We start from the raw sequence: 22,982 nt of genomic DNA on the forward strand, positions 1-22,982 counted from the left end.
AACTTGCTAAAAAGGACTGGCTAGAAAATTTTTCTGAAAAGACGGACTAAGCAATGATATTAAATTGGAATGTCATAAGTCATTGCTAACTATAATGTGAAAGCAAGAAATGAGACTTTTATTTGAACTCAAAATTCATTACACTTTCACTAAACCTAGTAACATTTTGAAGCAAGCATGTTTGGATAACTGATACATAAATCTCTCTGAACAAGGATTTCAAGTAGTGTTAGACTTTTTAAAATTTATTTAGAACTTGTCCTTCCAATAGTGTTAATCAGCAATTAGGCCAAACTTGAACTGTGTAAGGGAACACCTGTAACAGAAACTACGAGCCTCTTAATTTGTAGCATTGCCCCCAGTCTCCTTTGCACAGAAAAATGAATAAATCAGAAAATGAAATAAACATATAGCTACTGTGGTATTTTTCACTGATTCTACCATCAATAAAATAACACTCCTAATATGGAACGGGACAAATACCAAATCAGAGAAAAGATAAGGGGAAAATGTTCTTCTCAATTAGCATTTCAGAAAAGCCAGAGAGATAATTAAAACCTGTGTTTTCTAACCAAGTATTTTTAATTTGCTATATATGACATTCTTCCTTTAGAGGCAATAAGATCCATTGACCCTGAAGAGCAAGTGTATATACTAATGGCCTCACCATGTCGTTGGGGCACCTACACCTGTTTATCACTGCATGCACTAGAGTTGTAACTTTCTGACCTATTTACCTTTAGTGACATTTGAAAACCTATTAGTCAAAAGCTGCAGAGAGTGTGAGGCCTGTAAATGATTTGAAGATATGTTAATCCCTCCCCATCACACCTGCTTTGGCAACTGTAATAACTGATTGTCTATGCAGCTTGGTCAAAGACTCTAGGGTGCTACTTTCTCTAGGAGGAAGGTCAAATGGGTTAGGAGGGGCCAGCTCCTGCCTGTGTGGCATTTCCATTTGTTGCATGAGGTTATCCAACAGTTAAAGAAGAAAAAAATCTGCCTCCAGCCCATGAACCATTAATAATTTGGTTGAACTCTAAGCTGAGGTTCATATCTGTGCTAGCTAGCACTGGTAGTTTCATAGGACATAAAACTGTACCTACCTGTTACATGCTGGTCTTCAGCTCTATTGCTCACAGGAGAATGAGGATGTGGGCGACTGTTATACATAACTGAAGCAATCGCGTACAGGTCGGAAGATATCTCTGCTGAACCCTCAAATAATTCTGCCATTGATTCTACTATGTTCCCGGTTTCTGGAACGATGGGGTTGTTCATATACTGTAATTAAAAATAGTGATTTATAATGACTGTTTATAACCATTATGCTTAATAATGACTTCACTCAAGTATTAAGTTAAGAAACTAGCAACTTTGGAATCATGCTTTCTAAGAAGATAATGTTATTTCCATGATTCCTATCTCCTTTATATTCCCAAATTTCATCCTGGAGCTACTAAAATCCTGCATTATTATGACACACTATAATTTTTCCTTTTTTTTAGAGAGAGGAGAAGTGAGAGGGAGAGAGAGATAAAACATGATCTGCTGCCTCAGGGATTGAGCCTGCAACCCAGGCATGTGCCCTGACCAGGGGTTGAACTGGTGAATTAGTGACGTCTCTGCACATGGGAAGTCACTCAGCCAATGGAACCACACAGGCCAGGGCTTATTCCTATGTCTTAAGAGACCAACACTGGATTGTGGGAAGAAGTAGCTCTTGTTTCTGACTTCAGTTGTTGTAAAATTCAATATCCTCATGCAAAGATTTCAAGACTAAAATATTTTAACTGCTTCTCCCCAAAAAGGTAAGTATTCTAGTCATACTGCCTTATACCAGGTGTGAGAGGTCTGCATCACTGCTTAATAATACATTAATAATAGCTGTTTATCTGTGATCGCATGAAGTTTCAGACATGGATAAAACTGCATGGCAATGGTTTTCAAACAGGTTCATAGCCGACCTATCCCAATGCTCTAGACCTAAGAAATATTTAGGTGACTGTTCCTAGATCCCATAATGTACTTCACACACATCAACTTCACCAGGTTTTGAAGTGAAAAATATCAGGAGCAGATTCTGAACATTTAGAGGTTTTTGTTGGGATAACAAGATGACTCTTTCTTCTCCCTCCCCACACAGCAGAGCTGATTGAAACAGAATGAGAAAAGGGTATTTGAGCCAAATACTGCTAGGTATGTAGTACGGATTGTTAACCTTAAAAATAAGGCTAATAGTAATCAAAGATAATGTTGCCTTAAGAGACTTAATAACCAAATGCAATGTGTGGACTTTTGATTCCAATTTCAGCATACCTACCAATGCAGGTTGTGCAGATAATCAGAGAAATTTGCATATGGTCTAGGTATTAGATGATCCCAAGACAATATTGGTCATTTTGTTAGTTTGGTAATAAATTATTGAATGAATGAAGACATCTGTGTTGTTCAGAGATGTGTGCTTAGACATGTAGGAGCCAAATGATGTGAGGTCTGTAATTCATTTTATTTATTTATTTATCCTCACCCAAGGACATTTATTTTATTTATTTTATTTATTTTTTTGCATTTATCTTCAGATAGAGTGGGAGGGAGAGAGGGAGGAAGACAGAGAGAAACATTAATGTGAGAGAGACACATGGAGTGGTTGCCTCCCACATGGCCCTAGGCCCCGGGGTGGGGGTGGAGGTGCAGGGACAAACTGCAACCAAGGTACATGCCCTTAACGGGAACCGAACCCGGGCCTCTCTGGTCCATGGGCTGATGCACTAACCACTGACCAAACTGGCCAGAACTGTAATCCATTTTAAAAGGTGTTCACAGCCCAGCCAGTGTGGCTCAGTGGTTGAGCGTTGACCCATGCACCAAGAGGTCGCTGGTTCGATTCCTGGTCAGGGCACATGCCCAGGTTGTGGGCCTGGTCCCCAGTGGGGGGCATGCAGGAGGCGGTCAATCGATGTTCTCTATCATTGATGTTTCTATCTTTCTCTCCCTCTCCCTTCCTCTCTCTCTAAAAATCAATAAAGAAAAACAATTTAATAAAAGATTTTCACAGAATTAGCAACAACAACACAAGAGTTAAAGCAAGAATGGCAGAATGTTGGAAACTATTCAGTCCTGGCAACGGATGATGGGAGCTCATTATCCCCTTTTCTCTATTTTCATGAGTGCTCAAATTTTCCAAAATAAAATAGTTTTGAAAAGAAAAAGAAAAAAAAATTGTAAGAACTACTCTTTTTGTCTATTCCTTTTCAAGTTCTGCTTCAAAACTCACCTCCACAACCTTTTATTTAAAAGAAAGAAAGAAAATTACCCTATTTATTCTCAATTATAAACTTCTCAGCATTTATAATTAATTCATAATATAGGTTTTATTTATTTATAAGTTTTGGTACAGTTTTCTTTTAATTATCTTATATGTTTTGGGGTTGTCTTTACTCACGGAGCCAAAAACAGGATTTTATTCCATATTGATATAAAGCATTTGGTATTTTCAAAAGATTGATGCTTAGAAAAATAAGTCTCAGGAAAGCAAGACAATTTAAAGCAGTTTACTTATTTAATTATCTACAAAACAAGTCATTTAAATATTAACTTTTCTGAGAGATAAAAGAATAGAAAAAAGTTTCCAGAAAATTTCCAGTTCCCCAAATGATATTTTTGAGATAGTATCTAAATTGTGTTACACCTGTATCCAGAAAAGTGTTACGGTGAAAAGCAAGGGACGCCCATGTGAGTCCGACTAGAAAGTTGTGATTAAGGACTCTGGGGCAGGACGCCTGTGCGGGACAGGTGCAGGTCTCTGTCTGCCAAGGGCTCGCCGCAGCTCTGCCTCCACAGGAAACGGAGCGCACGCAGCACAGAGACACATTTCAGAGATGCTCTGGTGTTTCAGTCCATAGTGTATGCCCAGCCACACAGCTGTTTCCACTATCAATCAGCCACTCCGCAAACCTACTGTGTACAAACCACGACAGAAGGTACAAAGCATTTCCCCTGAACGGTGACTTGGCATTAAATCCCTCAATATTTATACCCATGTCAGATAAATTATTGAGATTAGCCCATAGTATCCCATCAATTAACTAGGTTCAGCATCTTTGTTGACATATTGCCATTTCAAGGTAAGAGCTGGCCTGAATGCCTCTGAGTACCTACAGTTCCCCCAACTCCTGCTATTCATTGGAAGGACTCTCTTAACTTGGGCAATAATGTGAACATTGGGTTTGTAGTAACCCAGAATGGTACTAATTACCATGAAGTGTGCCATGTCATGATATTTCTCCTACTTTGCCTCTATTTAAAAAAAGCAGTAGATATCAATCAGGTTTTTTTTAAAAGATGAAAAAAAATTGTAAGAGCAAAAAGGATGAAAAAGAATCAGAAAAAAATTTTAAGAGCGAAAAGGATGGAAAAGAATGATGAAAAAATTTAAGATCAAAGATCATGGGAAAGAGTCAAATCAAAATGATGGAGGGGACAGAGAAAAAGCAGAAGCAGAAATCAAGAAAATATAGTGGGGAAATATCCATTACAACGTCCAAAAGTTAAGGACTCACTGAGTGGGTCCAGGGTTCCCACCCTCGGCACTATTGGCATTCTGTGTTAGACTATTTTTTTGTTGTAGGGAGCTGTTGCGTGCACTGTGGGAAGTTTAGCAGCATCTCTGGTCCCACTAGAAGCATCCTCCTAGCCATGACAACAAAAAATGTCTTCAGAGACTGCCAAATGCTTCCTGGAGAGCAAAATCACCCCCAGCTGAAAACAACTGAGTCAGGGAATGTCACAATTCATCAGCATAAAAGGCCTCTCCTAAGCTACCCAGGAATCTTTGGAATTTATGTGAAAGAATTAGGAGTCCTTAGAGTTAAATTCCAAAACCACCTGAATAAACCAACTTCATTCTACATGTACTAATCTTCATTATAGTTTTATCTATTTTATTTAAAACAAACCCCAAATATATATTTTTCTGCATAGCCTGAAATTATATCTATCAATTTAGACTCACTAGAAGTGTGCTGAATTAAATTAATAAAAATGTAGATTTATTCTTAAGATATGGTTCTATATTTTATTATAGACTATAACATGATTTATATTATCTGTTATCAAGCAATGGTAAAAAGAAAAGTGTGCAATTAGCATGTTTGGACACCTCCTAGCGGATGCTGTATCATTCTGCACATTATTTGGGTGAAATAATCCTTAAGGCTTGATTCTGTTTGTGTTCTTTATGCTCAACAGAGTAAACTTATCTCAAGCATTCCTAAACTGTTATTGAGTCCTGTCCTCAGTCTCATTCCATAGCAACTGGCCAATATTTAGCTGGCTGTCTTATGTGTACCAGGGACAAACACTGGTAAACTTGAAAAATATGTTGGATGAAAAATATGTATCTGTAAGAATCTCAGAAATTCATAACACTAGGTAGCAAGAAGGTGTCTTCTGGAAGAAAATGTCACAGCTGAATAAGTACAAGATGACAGCTGAGTGTGCAATTCAACTAAAGAGTAGTCCATGGAGAGATGAATTTAGGGTACTTCAGATGACAGTCTCAGTAGAATGAGTCCCCCCTAAAAATTAACTTTGTTCCTTGCATTCATAGAAGTAGAAAATCTACACCAAAGGAGAAAATAGTTATGTCTGATTTGGCTCTAATAAAACTACACGTGGAATATTGTACTCAGCCAAGTACAAGGCTCACTGGCAAACAGGAAAATATATAAGGAGAATAATCAATAATAGGAAGGATCTAGAAACCATGACTGACGATGTTTCTCAATCTTTAAATGATAAAAAGTTAAATCAGTCTGTATTATTGTTACTACTGAAAAGACTAACATTTAAAGGTACTATGTGTCAAATACAGTGCTAAACACTTTTGTCCATGAGCTGTCATTTGTGACAGTTCAGAGAGAGAGAGACTAGTATCTCCATTTTACAGTTATCTGTTCATGTTCACCTTGCTAGTGATAGCAGAGGAAGGACTGGAACACATTTCCCTTGTTCCAAATCCCAAACTCTAAGTTACTGTCATCAACCATGAAGGTCTAGAGAGGACAAACAAGACATACTGGTAAATATGGGAGGACAAATATTTCAGTTCAAAATAGATAAAGAACGAGGTAGTTTTCTTATTGATCTATATATTTTCTGGACCTAACAGAATACCTTTGTAGTTACTTAATGCATACTTGTGAGACCATGAAGAAGAATATTTTAGAGTTTATTGAACAGGAGTTGGTACTGTGGTAGAAAATGCCCTATTATTTAGAGTTGACCAAATATTTTAGCAGAAGCTAAATTCTCAACCATTTAGTAGGAATGCTATAGAGCTGCCTTTTTTATTTTCTTCATTATTCATTGCATAAAGGCAAAATCCTTGCTGGCTTGATGAAATCAATGGCCTGGATGTGGATTCCTCCCTAGTCAAGCCTCCAGATGAGAACACAGCCACTCCCTTGATCACAGCCTTGTAAGACCCTATGCAGAGCACCCATCTGAGCTGCCCAGACTGACCTACGGAGACTGTGAGATGATAAATGTGAGATGTTTTAAGCTCGTGGCAAATTGTTATACAAGGGAAAACTAATGAAGTGAGACAACAACAATATTCTAGACAAGAGACTATGCAATTCTGTGCTGAGGTGGGGACACGGGAATGAAATATGCATGATGGTCACGCTCCGGAGGCAGAAATAACTGGCCTTAACACTGAATGGCTACTGAATGTTAAGTATAAACAAAGTCAGAGCTACCCTCGAGGTTTCAAGCCTTCAGGACAAAGATAAAGGAGCCAATATCCAAAAAGAGAAACAGAAAACATAAAAATGCCATAAAAGCCTTCCACTTAGACAATGACCTTCAGGTCAAAGCCCTGTGTGGTGACCAGTCTAACGGGTGAGGGAATTCTCAGCCTGTTATTTGGTATGTAGGCTTAAAGTCAGCTTCTCTTCAGGCCTTGTTCATGATATCCTGGAAGTATTAATTGCCTGGACAGACTTTCTTCTTGTGTGTTTTATGGGAATATTGACTGGTCCTCATCACTGTCCCAGGAGCTCTGTGGAGTATCTGTTCCTCATCCCAACTTCTTTCCTTCTGATTATGAATCAGATGCTATTAACCCAAAAGAAATATTTGCTGCTTTATGGAGTAGATGAGTTTAGAAGTGATGAGCCCTAGAAGAACCTTCCCACAAATGGTTGCAATTAGAAATACAGAGCGTTGGAGATCACTGCGGAACGCAAGGCAAAAGAGTCATGCAAATTGAAAGCAGAGCCTGAAGCTGGGAAATCATCAAAAGAAGGTGTAATGAGACGGCTGAAAACAGAAACCTCTGGAATATCTTTATGAAGGAGTTAGAAAATTGTAAAAGGTAGACCTAGCTTTTCTATTTCTTCATTGTTCACTGCACAAGGGCAAAATTTTGCCAAGTCACAGTATATAAAGTGGAAGAAGTATTAGGGAGAAAATAGTTATGTCAAAAGCTAAGACTAGGGGGCCAGAGGGATGGATTTGGAGCAGACAGAAAGATGAAGACTGTTAGAAATCTGTAACCATCATTTGACACGTAGGAGAACACTGGTGACTTCTAACAAGATTTTAAGGATTTAAAGAATTCTCGAGATGAGGTGTGAAGCCATTACTTTTTGAGAAGTTTAAGAGTGAACACAGGGTGGCTGAATGGATAACAAAACAAGACTCTTACATATGCTGCTGGCAAGAGACTCACTTCAAGCTGCAAGTAAAGAGATAGAAAAAGATATTTCATAAAAATGAAAGTGCAAAAATAAAAACGCTTGGGTAGCAATACTTATATTAGACAAAACAGACTTTAAAACAAGAGACAAAGAAGGACCAGCAATTTGCTGTTGGGTATATATCTGAAGAAACCCAAAACACTAAATCAAAACAACATAGGTACCCATACATTCATCGCAGCATTATTTACAATAACCAAGAAATAAAAGTAGTTTAAGTGTCAATCAACAGATGAATGGACAAAGAAGTGGTGCATATATACAGTGGAATATGACTCAGTCATACAAAAGAATGAAGTCTTGCCATCTGAAACAACACAGATGGATGTAGACAGTATTGTGCTGAGTGAAACAGGTCAGACAGAGGTAGACAAATACTGTATCATTTCACCTATATGTGGAATCTAAAGAACAAAATAAATGAACAAGCAGACCAGAAACAGACTCAAAGATACAAAGAACATTTTGATGGTTGCCAGATGGAGGTGGTTAGGGGAATAGGTGAAAAAGGTGAGGGATTAAGAAGTACAAATTGGTGGTAACAGAATAGTCATGGGGAGGTAAAGTATAGCATAGGGAATATAGTCAATAATATTGTAATAACTATGTATGATGTCAGATGGGTACTAGATTTATCAGGATGATCACTTTGTAAGTTATATAAATGTGTAATCACTGGGTCATATACCTGAAACTAATATAATATGTACATCAACTGTAAATGGAAAATTAAAAATATATTTTTTAAAAAGAGTGAATGGAAGAAAAGAGTCCTTATCCTAAGATAGGTACCAAGGTCAAGAAAAGGGATAACAATTAATATACTAAGCCAGAAGTATTACCTGTCATCTCATGTATTCCTCACTCTATGATGTGAGTTTATAAGCCCCATTTTAAAAATGAGGGCACCAAGTCTCCAAAAGTTGATATGTCCAAGTTCATAGACCTAGACTAGTACAGAACCAGGGTTAAGGTCCTGGTCCATTTGAATTTAGAGCCTCAGCCATACCTGTCTCCCCATATCAACCACCCTCAAGGTAAGCCCAAATACCAATAATAGGCCTGATCAAATGAAGAAAGAGACCATCACAAAAATAAAGAGAAGTATAATGTCTCCTTGTATCAAGAGAGGATAAGGAAACTAACATTGAATGCCAACCAAGGTGAATGGTCCAATGCCATGATTAATAATCACAACAGAAATGGCCAGTTATAAAAACAGTCACAGGGCTGTAACGTACAGCATAGAGAATAAAGTCAATAATTTTGTAATAACCATTATGGTGTGTCAGATGGGCTAGACTTATTGGAGTGATCACTTCATAAGTTATATAAACGTCTAATCACTGTGCTGTGTACCTGAAAACAATGTAATATCGTATGTTAACTGAAATTTAAAACTTTTTAAAAAATGTTTAAAGAAAAATCTTTGCTAAAAATGAAAAATAATCACAATAGGTCACAATTATTTAGCAAAGCACTTACTACATGTCAGTTCTAAGTTCTTTACATACATTCATCTGTGAAATCCTTATTATCAACCTTTTGTTTTAGGGACTCATAATCCCTATCTCAAAGAAGAGGAAACTGAAGTTCAAAGATGCCAGGCCAACTTTCCCAAAGTTAAATCATCAGTAAAAGCAAAACCAAGGTTTAAACCCAAGTATTCTGTCTCGTAGGTGAATGCTCTTAACCTCTCTGCTACGCAGCCCAGTAAGTGACCAAGCCCAGATTTATATGGTTCCAAAGCTCATGTTCTCTCTCCAGTGTCACAGGCTTGCAGATCATGCAGACAGAAGTAAAATGGCAAAGAAGCCTCTGTAGAACCTCTTCTCTTCAAGAGAAAAACAAGTGTGGGAGACCTGTCACCCAAGACCCAAAAAAGCTATGTATCTAATTTAAGATCTTCTCAGCAGGGGTAAAGGGGGGAGCTTTTGCCCTTTACCTGTGTATCAGAGAAAGCATAACTCAACATCTTTTCACAGACGAAAAGGAATCAATACAGGGTTAAAATGTAACGACTTGGAGTAGTAAGTCCTGGGTGGCCAGAGTGCATTGAGCGCCTAGTAGATTCAACTTTCAACTAGATGCCAGAACAGAGGAAGGCTGGGACTGGAAATAGAGTCAATAACATATGTGGGGGAAGTAACACAACTAGAAGAAGCAGTGATTTTGAACCAAAACAGTGGAAGCCAGCTGCAGAAGAACCATCGAGCAGTACCTCCAAGCTAGTGCTCGAGCTGAACTCACTGGTCCTAAGTACGTGTATTCTTGGTGTGCCCCGGAGGCAATGTGCAGAAGGTGTTTTACTGAGTTGTACACTTGAAACCTGTATGGTGTTGCAAACCAATTTCACCCCCATAGATTTCTTTTTTTTTAAAATTTGGATTTGACAAGTCTGGAGGCTCAGTAACCCTCACAGGTGAAGAGCTGGCTGGGTGAGGTGAATATAAACAGTGAAGGGAAATCCAGGCTGCTGGGCTTCCTAACAAAGGGAAAAATAAGACTTCCAGTGGGACCAGAAGCAAAAGCATTGTCCTCTTAGTTTATATCTAGAAAAAAATGATTTTATTTAGTTAGTTATTTCACTTCTTTAATAGAATGTCTTTTTTAAAATAAGGCAGCTCTGAGAAATTTACCTTCCTAAGACTACACAGATATAATCATTTGTCAACAATGGCTACTAAAATTACTGTACTGTCTATTGGCAACAGTTACAATGGCAACAACCTTAGTAGGATTATTTAAATCATAATAGGAGTTTCCAAACAATTCATTAACTGAAGTACCATAAAAACATTCACATATGGAAGGACTCTTTGCTTGCTTAATAGCTCAATTAACATTTTGCTTATGCTGACAAAGAATAATAGCATTTAACTAATAATAGATGTCCTGAAATGAAATATGATCCCAGTGTTGATATTCTCAACCCTGCCCAAATTTACTTCACATTCTACTGTAAAGCTTGTCGAGTATTTTGTTTGAGTGCTGAAAACCTTCCACGTTATCCGTGCCAGAACCAAATAGAAAGGCCTCACCAAAATGTAAAATAAAAGTGCAATACCTCATCTTTTCCCGTGAGCAAAGTATTTTCCAAAATTACTCCTGTCTCTGAATCCAGCACTTTCACTCGGTATTGGTTAATGATTCCATTCGGTTGCCGCGGTTTCTTCCAGGTAATTCTTATCTGTGTGGCTTCCACTTCTGCAAGCTGTAAGTCAAACACTGCACTTGGAACTAAACATAAAAACAAGGAGGGGAAATTTTTTAAGTACATTTTCAAATTTTAAAAAATTTTCCAAATTCTTAACTCATGACTTAAGATCTGTAAGAAATTCTTCTAGAACACAGACAAAAACAATTTACTAATTTATTAATAATTAATATATACAAAACTCTTTAAATACATGGGTACTTGGATACATTTCTACACATTGTTCTCAAAAATGAAAATGAAAAATAGAAGATTGTGGGATAATTTCCCCAAATCAAAATGTCATCACATTGGTTTGAAACATTTCATTAAAAAAATAACTTCCCAGAAGAAGCTGTTTCTAGATGATTAATGCACAGTAGAAACCTTGAAGGCTCTATAAGAATTATAACAACATATCAAAAAACAATATCTAGAAGACTTGGAATCCAGTGAAATGTAGTTGGTAAATTCTATTAGGCTATCTTTTAATTTATTACATGAGATTGAAGAGTCGATTGATTTTTATCTGCTGATTTTACAAATAAAGTACATAAATCTCAAATTTCAGGCAACCTTACACTTTGCAGTAAAGAAAAACAGGAACAAACTAACAATTGGTTTAAGACAAAGCACCAAATACTTAAACAAATTCTGGATATAAAGTTACCAAAAGTGACATCTAGGAAACCCCCCAGTGCCAAAGGAGTAATAGATGAAAGATAAACCTGCCATGGGCCTGGGCCACTTATTTTTGTTTACAGCTGAATATGTGACTGTAAATAGCCAATTCATCTCTCCATCCTCAGTTTTCTTATTTATAAAATGGGTATAATTATATTATTTCTATTACTATGCAAGGTTCCTGTAAGGAACAAATGATTTAAGAGAACTTACAAAATGTTGGTTCAAGAAAGAAAAAATATGACATAAAATATTGTTCTTTATAATCAGGATGTGGTAACACACATGAAATTCAATTTCCTAAACTGATGTATTTCACATTAGTAAAGGTTTAGCAAATTTTACTTAGAAGAGAGACACCTCGGGGCGAGGGTATAATATAAATGGAAAATGACCCTATTCCCTTTTAAGATAACATAAAGGAATTGAAAATTAATGTCACAACTCTTATAAATAGTATTTATAATTGGTGAACATAATTATGCTTAAATTAACTATGTGGTAAACTATATGGAGGACTCATCCAATAGATTAAGAGTTGTTTTTGTTTTTTGTTTTTGTCTCTATGACATAACCATTTAAAAAGCCATCTAGCTATTGTAATAATATACATATTTCTAAACATTTTTGAATAGTTAATGACTTGATGGATAAATGAGTCATTCTGGCTGAAGAGCACATTATTTGACTAATGCAGTCAAGATTCAAGTGTCCAGCGTGAGTAAAATCTGTTCTCAAAACCAAGAGATAATTACAACATGGCTATACACTGTAATTTGCTAACTCTTTGAGTCTCCTTTTCTAAAAGCACTTTGGCGTATCTCTATATAGAAGGATAACTTGTATGATTGAGTTCCAATATGAAGAACAAGCTGTCCTTTGAAGGACGGAGGAAGAGCTCTAGGCTGGGGCCCCACATTGATTGATTGATTGATTCATTCATTCATCAAAGGAGCACTCATCACAGGGCCCTGTTCTAGGCACCTGAAGGCAGAGGAAGTGAGATAGATAAAACATTTTGCACAGGTCACCTCTTGTACAAGTTTTATTTTATTAGCATATATTGTCCCCAGAGCACATGTTTCTATTATCATATTTACCAATACATGTTGTTAAAGAGTGGAGAAACTTTCCAATTGGCTGTACAGTGTGAAGACAACTCGCCCATGGGATTAACCGCGCCCCCGTTCCACCTTTCCTTCACATTGTGTTTCGCAGTCGCTATGTAGACAAAGCCTGAGCCAGTATTGCATAACATATTTATAGACGAGATAGGTCATTTTTCTATTCATTTGAACTCATGTAGAATCTCAAGACGCTATTTAATGACTACATTGATCAGATTAATTAGTCACCTCAACTCTGCCTCCTAGAAAATAAGTGATGTAGCACATTAATGTAGTGGGATACCTCAAGCTTCCCACTACATTAAAAATACACAGATTTCACTGTTTCTTAATTAGCCAAGCTTAAGAATAGTAGTAGTTTATTTATCTTCTAATTTATAAAATGATTTTGATAGAACTTAGTAAGTATTGTCCCATGATACTAATGCCTAAAATTATGATTCAAGTAAAAAGTTAAATGGTTCTATATTACCTTAAAAATGTCCCCCAAACTTGTATAAGATTGCCCGTATACCTATCTCCTTCTCTTTTTCTTATAAAGGAAAAGAAAGCTTAGGGGATAAAGAAAAGGAAGCAGACAGCCTTGTATCTTGCCTTTAGAAAGATATTTGATCTGCGACAACACAAATTCTTATCAGAAAACCAGAGAAGTGTGGATTAGATCAAACTACTTTAATATTGATACCAAATTAACTGAAGAAAATCAAACACACAAGGCAATTATTCTAGTTCAGCATCAATTCTGAAGGTGTTGTCTACAGAGATTACCTAAAACTCATTCTCAAGTCAACACATTTATAAATCTTACTAATCAATGAGAAACAAAGTAGATATATGGTTGGTTAAAAAAGAAAAAAGAAAAAAAGTTCCAAATGATTTTAAGTTTTCAAATGAAACACTATTAGAAAAACAAAAATGGAGACAGATGGCGGGATAGAAATACATTAGACTCATTTTTACCATTATGGAGCAAATTAAATTTCCATTAGAAGTGCATTTTGAAAAAAATATATATTGAAAAATAAAAGTTGACAGTCTCTCAGTGATTTCCTTACTAACGACTGTACTACCATTTGCAGAAAGTAGCAAGTTGAAGTCACAGGAGACACAAGGCTTCCCTTCTTGAACCTATATCTGGGGAAGTAAACATGGTTTTTGATACTTTGCTTTTAAGAAATGATGTTAAATTCCTTCCAAGATATGTGACTAGTGACAGAGGTTATTGGGTGATACTGAAGCAGCAAAATTTACTTAGATTTTTAAATTCCATACAAATAACAAGAAAATACTGTCTCCTATATTATATTCAGCAGCACTGTCTCATTTTAGAATAGGTAACTCGATGACATTTTATATTAAGCAAATGTAGGAATCTTTTGAAATACATAGAACTTTTATAAAACACAATGTTGATTTTTCTTTGATAATCAAAGTAGACTATGGAGCATAACATTCTCAGTGTTAAAGAAATCAGCCCCATTCTAATGTAATAGTAAATACTGTTTTCTATAATAGGTCAAAATTCAACCATTTCTATGAATATCTAGATATTTGTTAGAACCCCAGTTGTTTTATAAGACATTAATTTAAAAGTATGTCCTGCTCTGGATGGTGTGGCTCAGTTGGTTGGAACGTTGTCCAGGGCACAGGAAGGTTGTGGGCTCGATTCTTGGTCAGGGCACGTACCTAGGTCGCGGTTGGATCCCCAGGTTCAATCCTCAGTTAGGGAGCTTGTGGGAAGCAAACAATTATTGTATTTCTTTCACATTAATATTTCTCTCTCTCTCTCTCTCCCCCACTTCCTGCTCCCTCTCTAAGACCAATTTTTTAAAAAGTTTGTCTTGATGAATTTTTAAATATACTATAATATACTTTTAAATATGGAGAAGAAAATAAACTGAGTAATTTTTAAATCCATTCTCTATTGTATTAATAAGTGGATAAGATTCATCTAAAATAAAAATATCAATTTTAACTGAAAGAACATAGTCCTTATGAGTTATTAGAGTATTCTCATATAGCTTAAAGATTCCTATATTGCAAAGTTTAATTAGTGGGACCAGAATTCATTAGTGTTGTCAGGAGTAGAAAGCTACCTTCACTGCCCTTGACAGAGATTTCCAGTGAAGCCCTTCCTCGGGTTGAACTATCCCCTGAGAACTCCGTGCAGAAAGGCGGGTATGCAGGGGTAAGAACCATGTCATTCCTGCCCTTCTTGGAGTCCACCTGTTGCCCATGGACCCTCCTGAGAGCCAACTGGACATGGTCTATATGGTGAGAAGCTCAAGAAGATAGTAAGATAAAACTCAGGGTAAACTGCTTATTATACAGGGCAATTATTTAAAATAATTAGGTGTGAAAAATAATCCGTGTGAAGTATATTGAACAATGTCCTTAAAATTATACTTATTATTTCGTGAATACGAATGCAGATATAAAGAAAGGGAAATGAATGTTTAAATGATATTCAGAATAAACAACATGGCATTGTATGGGGCAATGTTTTATCTATGTCTCTATTTTTGTCAAAGACTGTAGGCCAAGAACAATGAAAATAAAACAATAATCTTAAATTGTCGTTCAGGTTAGAAGCACCAAAATTGGCTTGACTTGAAAGAAGACAAAAGTTTTGAATTTATTTCATTGCATGACATAAAAACCGAAATCTGCTGGTCAATTAGGATGTTGAGAAAATGCTATTTATTGTGCCCAAAGTCAAGCACTCTTGTCTGACGAGGGCCAGGTCGCTCTGCTGTGCTTGACAGCCTACTTGGAAATGCTTAAGAGCAGTTTTCAGGGGGAGACTGGGAAAAATTAAGCTCTAGTGGAGAAGACATATAAAGTCAAGACTCTCCTGAGAGAAACACAAAGGAAAATTTTTAATAGAAAAATAAAAGAGAACATATTGCTTATGCGTAGGCATCTCTTTCTTAATTGGTGTATTGAAACTATATACACATTAGCATTTTCATGTGAGCTTAACCTAAAACATATTTTATATGTTCTTTAAACAAAATATTGTCAAGGTTTACTGCTTTTTGAAGGAGAAAAGTACAAAATTCCCTAATAGTTGCTGCCCTCTAATGGTCAAACACTTGCATGGATATATCTGATGAATGCAAGCCCAATCGTGTGTGTGCGTGTGTGTGTGTTCACACATGTATTTAATTTATAAACTACTGTATGTTAGCCATCACATAGATAAAATCTGTAAGATTTTTCAAATGTTGATGTGACTGTGAAAAAAGTATTGTATTCTTTTCAGTAATTACAGCCCCTAAATAGAAATGAAGACATTTAGCAAGTTTGGTGTAGACCAAAAAATTATGCTATAAAATAGTGTGGTAACATTTTTTAAACACTATAGTTCACCTAAAACTGTGTTTACAAATAAAAATGGTTTTTTAGGAGAAATATTGTTTTAATAATTTTAGTATATGGTTGTAAATTTGTATGATGTACTCTCTAGGATTCCTTATTTGCTTAAAATACCCTTTTGTTATAAACGTATTTTGTTATAGGCATTAGAGATAGGTTCCTCTGAACATTATTAGTCTGTGAAAAATTATATATTCTACATCAAATAATGTGAGTTAAACACTGTTAAATGTGTTTGTTTATTTAAAGATTTCTTGAGGTTTTGCCAATACACATTGTGAACCTCTAGCAGGTTTGTTACTGCGGGTCGTGTTCCCTAACCTTGCTTGATCTTTGGTCCGCTTTGTTTGAAACATGCTTTGAGTTTAGTGTTCTGAGGAACATATGTTCAAATGTACTAGGTAGTCAACTGATAAGGAAATAACATGAATTAAGTATATATATGCAATAGCTTCTCATATCATGTTGAATCAATGCAATAAAATTCACAAGCAGGGCAAAAACATCTCATTAACACACTAAAGGAGACGTTCTTACCTTCTGGGGGAGTAGATACTGAAATATTCGATTTGGGTCCAATCCCTGCGCTGGTTTCGGCTGCAACATACACATCATACACTGTGAATGGTGTTAGGTTGGTGAACGCAAACCTAAGGTCTTTTGTGCTGTTATCCAAAATCCGACCTGCAGAGCAAAAGATAACTCTGGGTTATTTTCTCATCAAGCATATAATCATTCTCACATTTAGGTCTAGAGCCAAGGACAGAATTAAAATGCTACTCTGTGTACTGTTTACTAATACAATATATTTTTTTCATTTGAATTTCTTTCATTTAAAAGTAAACATATTTTAAGCATTTAGCTTAATCATGCATTGATATCAATTTAATTAAAATAACAGATTTAACATGAAAATCATCCAGTGTTTAAAATGACATTTATTAAATTATAAAGGCTTGTTCAATTGCCACATTATTTTCTGACATTTTAAAAGAAATTACATTAACTCTAGCCGGTTTAACTCGGCGGTTAGAGTGTCGGCCCGCGGACCAGAGAAACCCGGGTTCGTTTCCCGCTAAAAGAAATTACATTTGATTTTACTAGTATGGAAACAGTGACAGTAGTTTATATTCAAATCTAGACAATTAATAGGCTAAATATTCTCATTTTCATCTACAGAAAATTTTATTTAGAAAACATGTCTAATTTAGCTTCTGAGAAAATTTCCTGAAAGAGCCCAGCATCAAAATTCCTTAAATCCTCAACCATTGAATAGTTCTTTCACCTTCTTGCTCTAGCTGAAACCTGACTGTCCCCTAAGAGGTCTGCCACTTCTGCTCCCCTCAGCCATCCCAAGGGGGGCAGTCTGTTTTCCCCCTCGCCCTCAGTGACGAGGCCTTCAGGTGTGGTACGTCTTCTCCTTGCTCCTCATCACCCTGTCGTAGACCATTCTGCCTTCCTCCTCATAAGGCCCACAGTTTTAAATCTCATGTCATAATGGCATCCACTGGCCCTCACTGTTGTAATGATCTTTTAACCCTAGAGTCACTCACCCTCATTCTGGATGGAATAGCTACTACTTCAATGTCACTTTCTTCAATGCTACCATCTTAATTTGTGGTGATTTCATATACCTAGAGATTACCCTTAAACCACTTTGAGCTCCTTTTAAATAATCTAGTCCTCTACTCTATCTCAATCACTCTCCCACGGTCATAACTTGGTTATCACTGTTACCAATAATTGCAAATCCCCCATAATCTCAATTTCATTCAACACTCTGACCATCCTGACTTATCTCCTGTTTACTTACTCTAGAACCCTGAACCGACCATTCTTTGAGTCCACTGGGACCTCCAATCCACTGATATTACCACCTCTTCTATTTAATTTTGTTTGGTCCCTCCCCACTTGATTTCCTCTATGTCATTGTCAATTACAATGACAATCACTACCTTACATAAGCCTGTGATTCTCTTGCCCTTCTCTTGTTGAAGGGAGCTGGAGAAAAACACAAAGCCATTCTGACTGATATCACTTCATTCATTACCACATTTCCAATGAGCCCGTACTGGTGCTTGGCACCTTAGTCCATTTTCCAGAGTCCAATCACCCTCTGTTCTTCTAGACAATTATTTTATACTTTGTACTCCTTCCTGAGACTTCAGAAGTCTTTCTGCTCCATCATCACACCCAGTTGATAGCCTCGCTTCTCATTCCATTAAAAAGAATTAAATCATACAGAAAAGATCTGCCTCACTCCCATCAACACAATTACCTATTTACCAGCCTCTGTCCCAAATATTCTGCCTTACAATCTGTCACTATGGACAAACCATCTGTATTTTTATCTCCAAACAATCCCTATATTTATGCAAAAGATCTCAACTTCTGCCTACACAGATAACTTTCCAGTAATTCTTACCTTTCTTCATTCACATCAGCCAACAAGCAAGCATCGTTTGCTCCTTCTGAAAAGAGAGCTGCTAACACTGCTTACCTCTGTCCCTTCTCTGCTTTCTGTCATTGTTTCACTTTGCAGCAAAACCCAAGAGTTGTCTGGTACCCACTGCTGTAACGCTCTTCTCCCCCTCCCTCTTAAGTCCACCCCATCAGGCATTTACCCCATACTTCATCATAACCGCTCTTGTTAAGGCCATTGGGGGTTTCCATGTTCTTAAATACAATAGTTACTTAATGCATCTTACATGTGTTATCAGCCTTACAGATGAAAGGGTGCCTTGTCAATGTTTTGCAAAATAATACCAGATAGGAAAGGTGTGTCTGTGTATTGTGTTTGTCTCTGTGTTTGGAGGAGGGAGCGAGGGTTGGGGGGAGAAGAAAGACTACCTTTTTTTTTTTTTAACTACAAATATTACAGAATTTTAGGATCATAGGTATTTAGAGATGAAAAATAAAGGTTACTCATATGATTCATGAGATTCATGAAAGTTTCCAAATGAATAAGTTTCAAAATGAAGGACTCTTATTTTTTCATTCTTCAAATAAATGATAATATGTGAATTTATGTTACTTCATTATTATTTGAATTTAACTCCTTTTGTAGAACCATGAGATCTCTGACTATGAAACAGTTTTTTTTAGATTTTACTTAATTAACTATCAAGAACATAGAATTTGAACTCCTAAAAATATCTCTGACAGGTGGATGCCCAAGTTCTCCTTGTTCACAAAGATGGAGACCTTGACACCTCAGAAAGTGGCCCGTATATTTTCAGAGAGTTCTAATTATTAGAAATGATTTCCTTATTCTAAGCAGAAATCTGATTTAGTGTCACCTAAATCTATTGTTCTTCATAAACATATTTGTAATCAGAATAAGTCAAGTGCCTCTTGTTCAAGTATTTGAAGACATGTATCTCCTCCAACACTTCTCTTCTTGAGAGGTTATCTCTAGGTCTTTCAGCTCTTCCTCATCAAATATGGAACACGGACAGTATTTTGCCATCTTTATATTTATTTATGGTTTTAAGTAAAACATTCAAAGAGCCTCACCTTCCTTATTACTTTTCAACTATTTGCTTCAATTATAGGGTCTTCTTTTTTTTTAAAGAAGTTTGATATTTTTAAAAAATTTGATAACAGCAACATATTTTATATAATTCTTATTCTAAAAAGTAAACACAAAACCAGTGAAGACTTACCTAATGGTCCATATAATTCAACTCTATAACTAAATTTCCCTGTTACTATTGTTGGTGGGTCACATGAAATTGAAAAGGACTTCCCTGTAATGTTGCCTGTTACACAGTTTTGTGGTGGTCCTTCAGGCACTGAAATAATCACAGGGGAAAATGAATAAATAACAGAACAGATATATATTTAAAATTAAAAATTACCTTCTCAAATATGCATAATAAAACATAAAGTCAGAAGCAAAATAAAACAACACGACAACAGCAAATCATTTTCTTAACTTAAGACAAAGAAAAGTAGAGTAAGTTCAATTTGAATAAGACATGCTCAATCATAAGGTGAACTTATTTGCAACAATCACTAGTTTTCTTGAATACCATATATAAATTTCATTTCTTTATAGTTCAGTGTAGAGTTATATTGTCCTGAAACATTTATATGTACATATATTGCATTCAACAGGCTGGGGTATCTAGCTTGATCAACACTCAGCCCCTGGTACCCACAAGTAGAAGCATCAAGGAAATACCTCAGCCTTCAGAATCTATTGCATTGATCTTTAGTTTTTGTATCAGTATTTGTACTTGGTTCTGAGAGGAAATTTATAACCCATAGTTAGAATATTCTAATTTAACATTGGTAACATATAAAAATAATGACAATTTAAAATAGTCTATTTTTCATAGATGTGTTTCTACATTTTACCCTTTCTTTTCATGGACATGAAACATTTCAAATATTTTTTTCAAATCAAATTTCTTATCTACTAAATCTCATTTTGTGTGACACTCATGAAAGGTTTTTTTTTATTGTATAAGAAGAAGTAAGGAGTATGGGAGAAGAAAATGCTATGATTCAAAGATGGTTAGTGAAATCTAGAGAAAATTTAAAACTTACATGCAATGAAATGATAAAAGTTAATAGCTATGTCACCAGAAAAAATAACATTATGCTTTAGTTACCTTACCAGCAATAATTTCCAGTAACCTGGAATATTACCAATCACAACCAAATGTCTGATACTATATATTTAGCACGGAATTATGTCAGTACCTACATAAATTTACATATATATCCAGAATATCACAATGAAATATATATTCCTATATCTAGAAATAGTATGTACTTTTTGAATTTAGTAGTAATAATAAGGAATTATACTGATGGAATCCTAATGCCACTGCCATAAGGAACATACATCACCGTCTCCATTTTTCCCACGAGGAAACTGCAGGGCAGAGGATACCAGTATGTATATTGGTTAACTACTGCTTTTGTCTAATACTGAATGTTAATCACATGATATTTCTGCTACTGCAGGCCTTATCCTTACATTTGGCGACACCAGTATCAGTGAGAGCAGGGTATAGATGATTACAGAAGATGTAGAAAGGAATACATGAGTATGAGTAATGGCTGAGATCACAGAATAATAAAAGCTGATCTTAGAATCACAGCCATTAGCTCAAGAATCTTTTCTTTCAAATCTTCCTCCTTTTACATGCTTATGTTATGAACGAGAAGTGAAGATGCCTATTATCTGTTATTAGGGGGGAAATTATTGAAAGGGAATAAATATTTTTTTATTGTGAAAGTATTACAGATGTCCCCCCTTTTTCCCCATTGACCTCCTTTCTCCCAGCTCCCTACCCCCACCCCTGCTCCTACTTTTCCCACACCATTGTCTGTGTCCATTGGTTGTGCATATATGTATATAAATTATTTGGTTTATGCCTTTCCAACCCCCTCACCCCCTTCCCTCTGTTAACAAAAAGATCTGTATCCAAAAAATAAAGACCATTCTATAAGTAATGTAACTCTCCCTGCCCCTCCCCCCCACACACACACACATACACAAAGAAACCATACCTGATTCTGGTGTTCTAACAATTGTACTATCAATATAACCTGCTTCTGTTGTAACAGCAGAAACTTCAAACAGATACGTCGTATAAGGTCTCAAGTGTGTCACTACAAAGCTGATAGGCTCTTTCCACACGGAGCTTATCTTACTCCGTGCCAACATGCTCGATGAGTATGTGGTCCGCGATGGAGGTGTACCTCTACTAAGGGTTGGAGAAGGGCTGGTTGTACTCCATAAAAAAGATTCATTATTCTCCTAGTGAATAAAATAAATATCAATAAAAAAGTGTTATCTCTTCAGAGATATAAGAAGACTATTTCTTTTTCCTTTGTACTATAAATATTATTCTTGACTTTGTGATATGTGTATGATTGGTTAAGATTTTAACAAATTAACCCAGTCAAGTCATGGGAAAAATTTCTAGAATTATACCCATTTATGTCTACAGTTTTAGAGTAATATATATACATTGCATTCTTTATACCTTAATCTTTTTTTTTTAATCCTCATCTGAGGACATTTTTCCATTTTTTGTACAGACAGAGTGGGAGGGAGAGAGAGGAAGAGAGAGAGAGGGAAACATCGATGTCATAGGGACACATCGAGTGGCTGCCACCCGCACGACCAACCAGGGCCGGGGACAAACTGCAACGGAGGTACATGCCCTTAGCGGGAACCGAACCTGGGCCTCTCCGGACTGCAGGCGGACACTCTAACCGCTGAGCCAAACTGGCCAGGGCACCTTAATCTTTTTTATTAATAGGACTTAAAGTGGCTTAGAATAAAGGTAAAACTACAGCAAAATCATTAGTAAAGCTTTTTAAATTAATGTTAAAATTGCAAGAGCCAAGGAGATGACATATATCCCTGTTTGTGAAATTTCAAGCACAGGTCGCTTTCTTACTCTTACTATCACTGTTTTCTCATAAGTACTCAAAAGATAAAGCTCATGTTGTGTATGTGCATGTGTGTGTGTGTGTGTGTGTGTGTGTATTAGAAATATATTCCAATTCTAAAAAGAAGATTTTGAAACTTGTACTTCAAGTATTTATAACAAGCAAAATTTTGTTTGACTGCTTCTCCATCAATATTATCCAAAAGATCAACACAATTATCTTTGAATGAGCATTGTTTCAGTAGTTCCAGGGCTTTTCCATCAGTAACTGGAGCAATAACAAATTCTTCACCAAAGACATGTACAACAAAAAACTACTCCCACAAACTTAACCTCGTGGATTCCCCTTCCCTCTCTTCCTGTCACATCTTTTTTCTAGTGCTATCCTACACATTTCTCTTCAGAGCTTTCTAAA

General features: G+C 36.2%; 1 protein-coding gene across 1 annotated transcript in view; it reads right to left on the reverse strand.

Moving 5' to 3' along the window:
- PTPRQ (protein tyrosine phosphatase receptor type Q) overlaps window positions 1-22,982 on the reverse strand; it is a 213,784-nt gene that overhangs the window by 182,341 nt on the left and 8,461 nt on the right. The window contains exons 6-10 of the mRNA XM_036252356.1: window positions 21,678-21,927; window positions 19,817-19,945; window positions 16,689-16,835; window positions 10,834-11,006; window positions 1,098-1,284 (exon numbers count right to left, since the gene is read on the reverse strand). Of these exons, the coding sequence (XP_036108249.1) occupies window positions 1,098-1,284; window positions 10,834-11,006; window positions 16,689-16,835; window positions 19,817-19,945; window positions 21,678-21,927 (886 nt within the window). The remainder of the gene's footprint in view (window positions 1-1,097; window positions 1,285-10,833; window positions 11,007-16,688; window positions 16,836-19,816; window positions 19,946-21,677; window positions 21,928-22,982) is intronic.

This window comes from Molossus molossus, unplaced genomic scaffold (assembly GCF_014108415.1).
Source record: "Molossus molossus isolate mMolMol1 unplaced genomic scaffold, mMolMol1.p scaffold_m16_p_10, whole genome shotgun sequence".
NCBI classification, from domain to species: domain Eukaryota; kingdom Metazoa; phylum Chordata; class Mammalia; order Chiroptera; family Molossidae; genus Molossus; species Molossus molossus.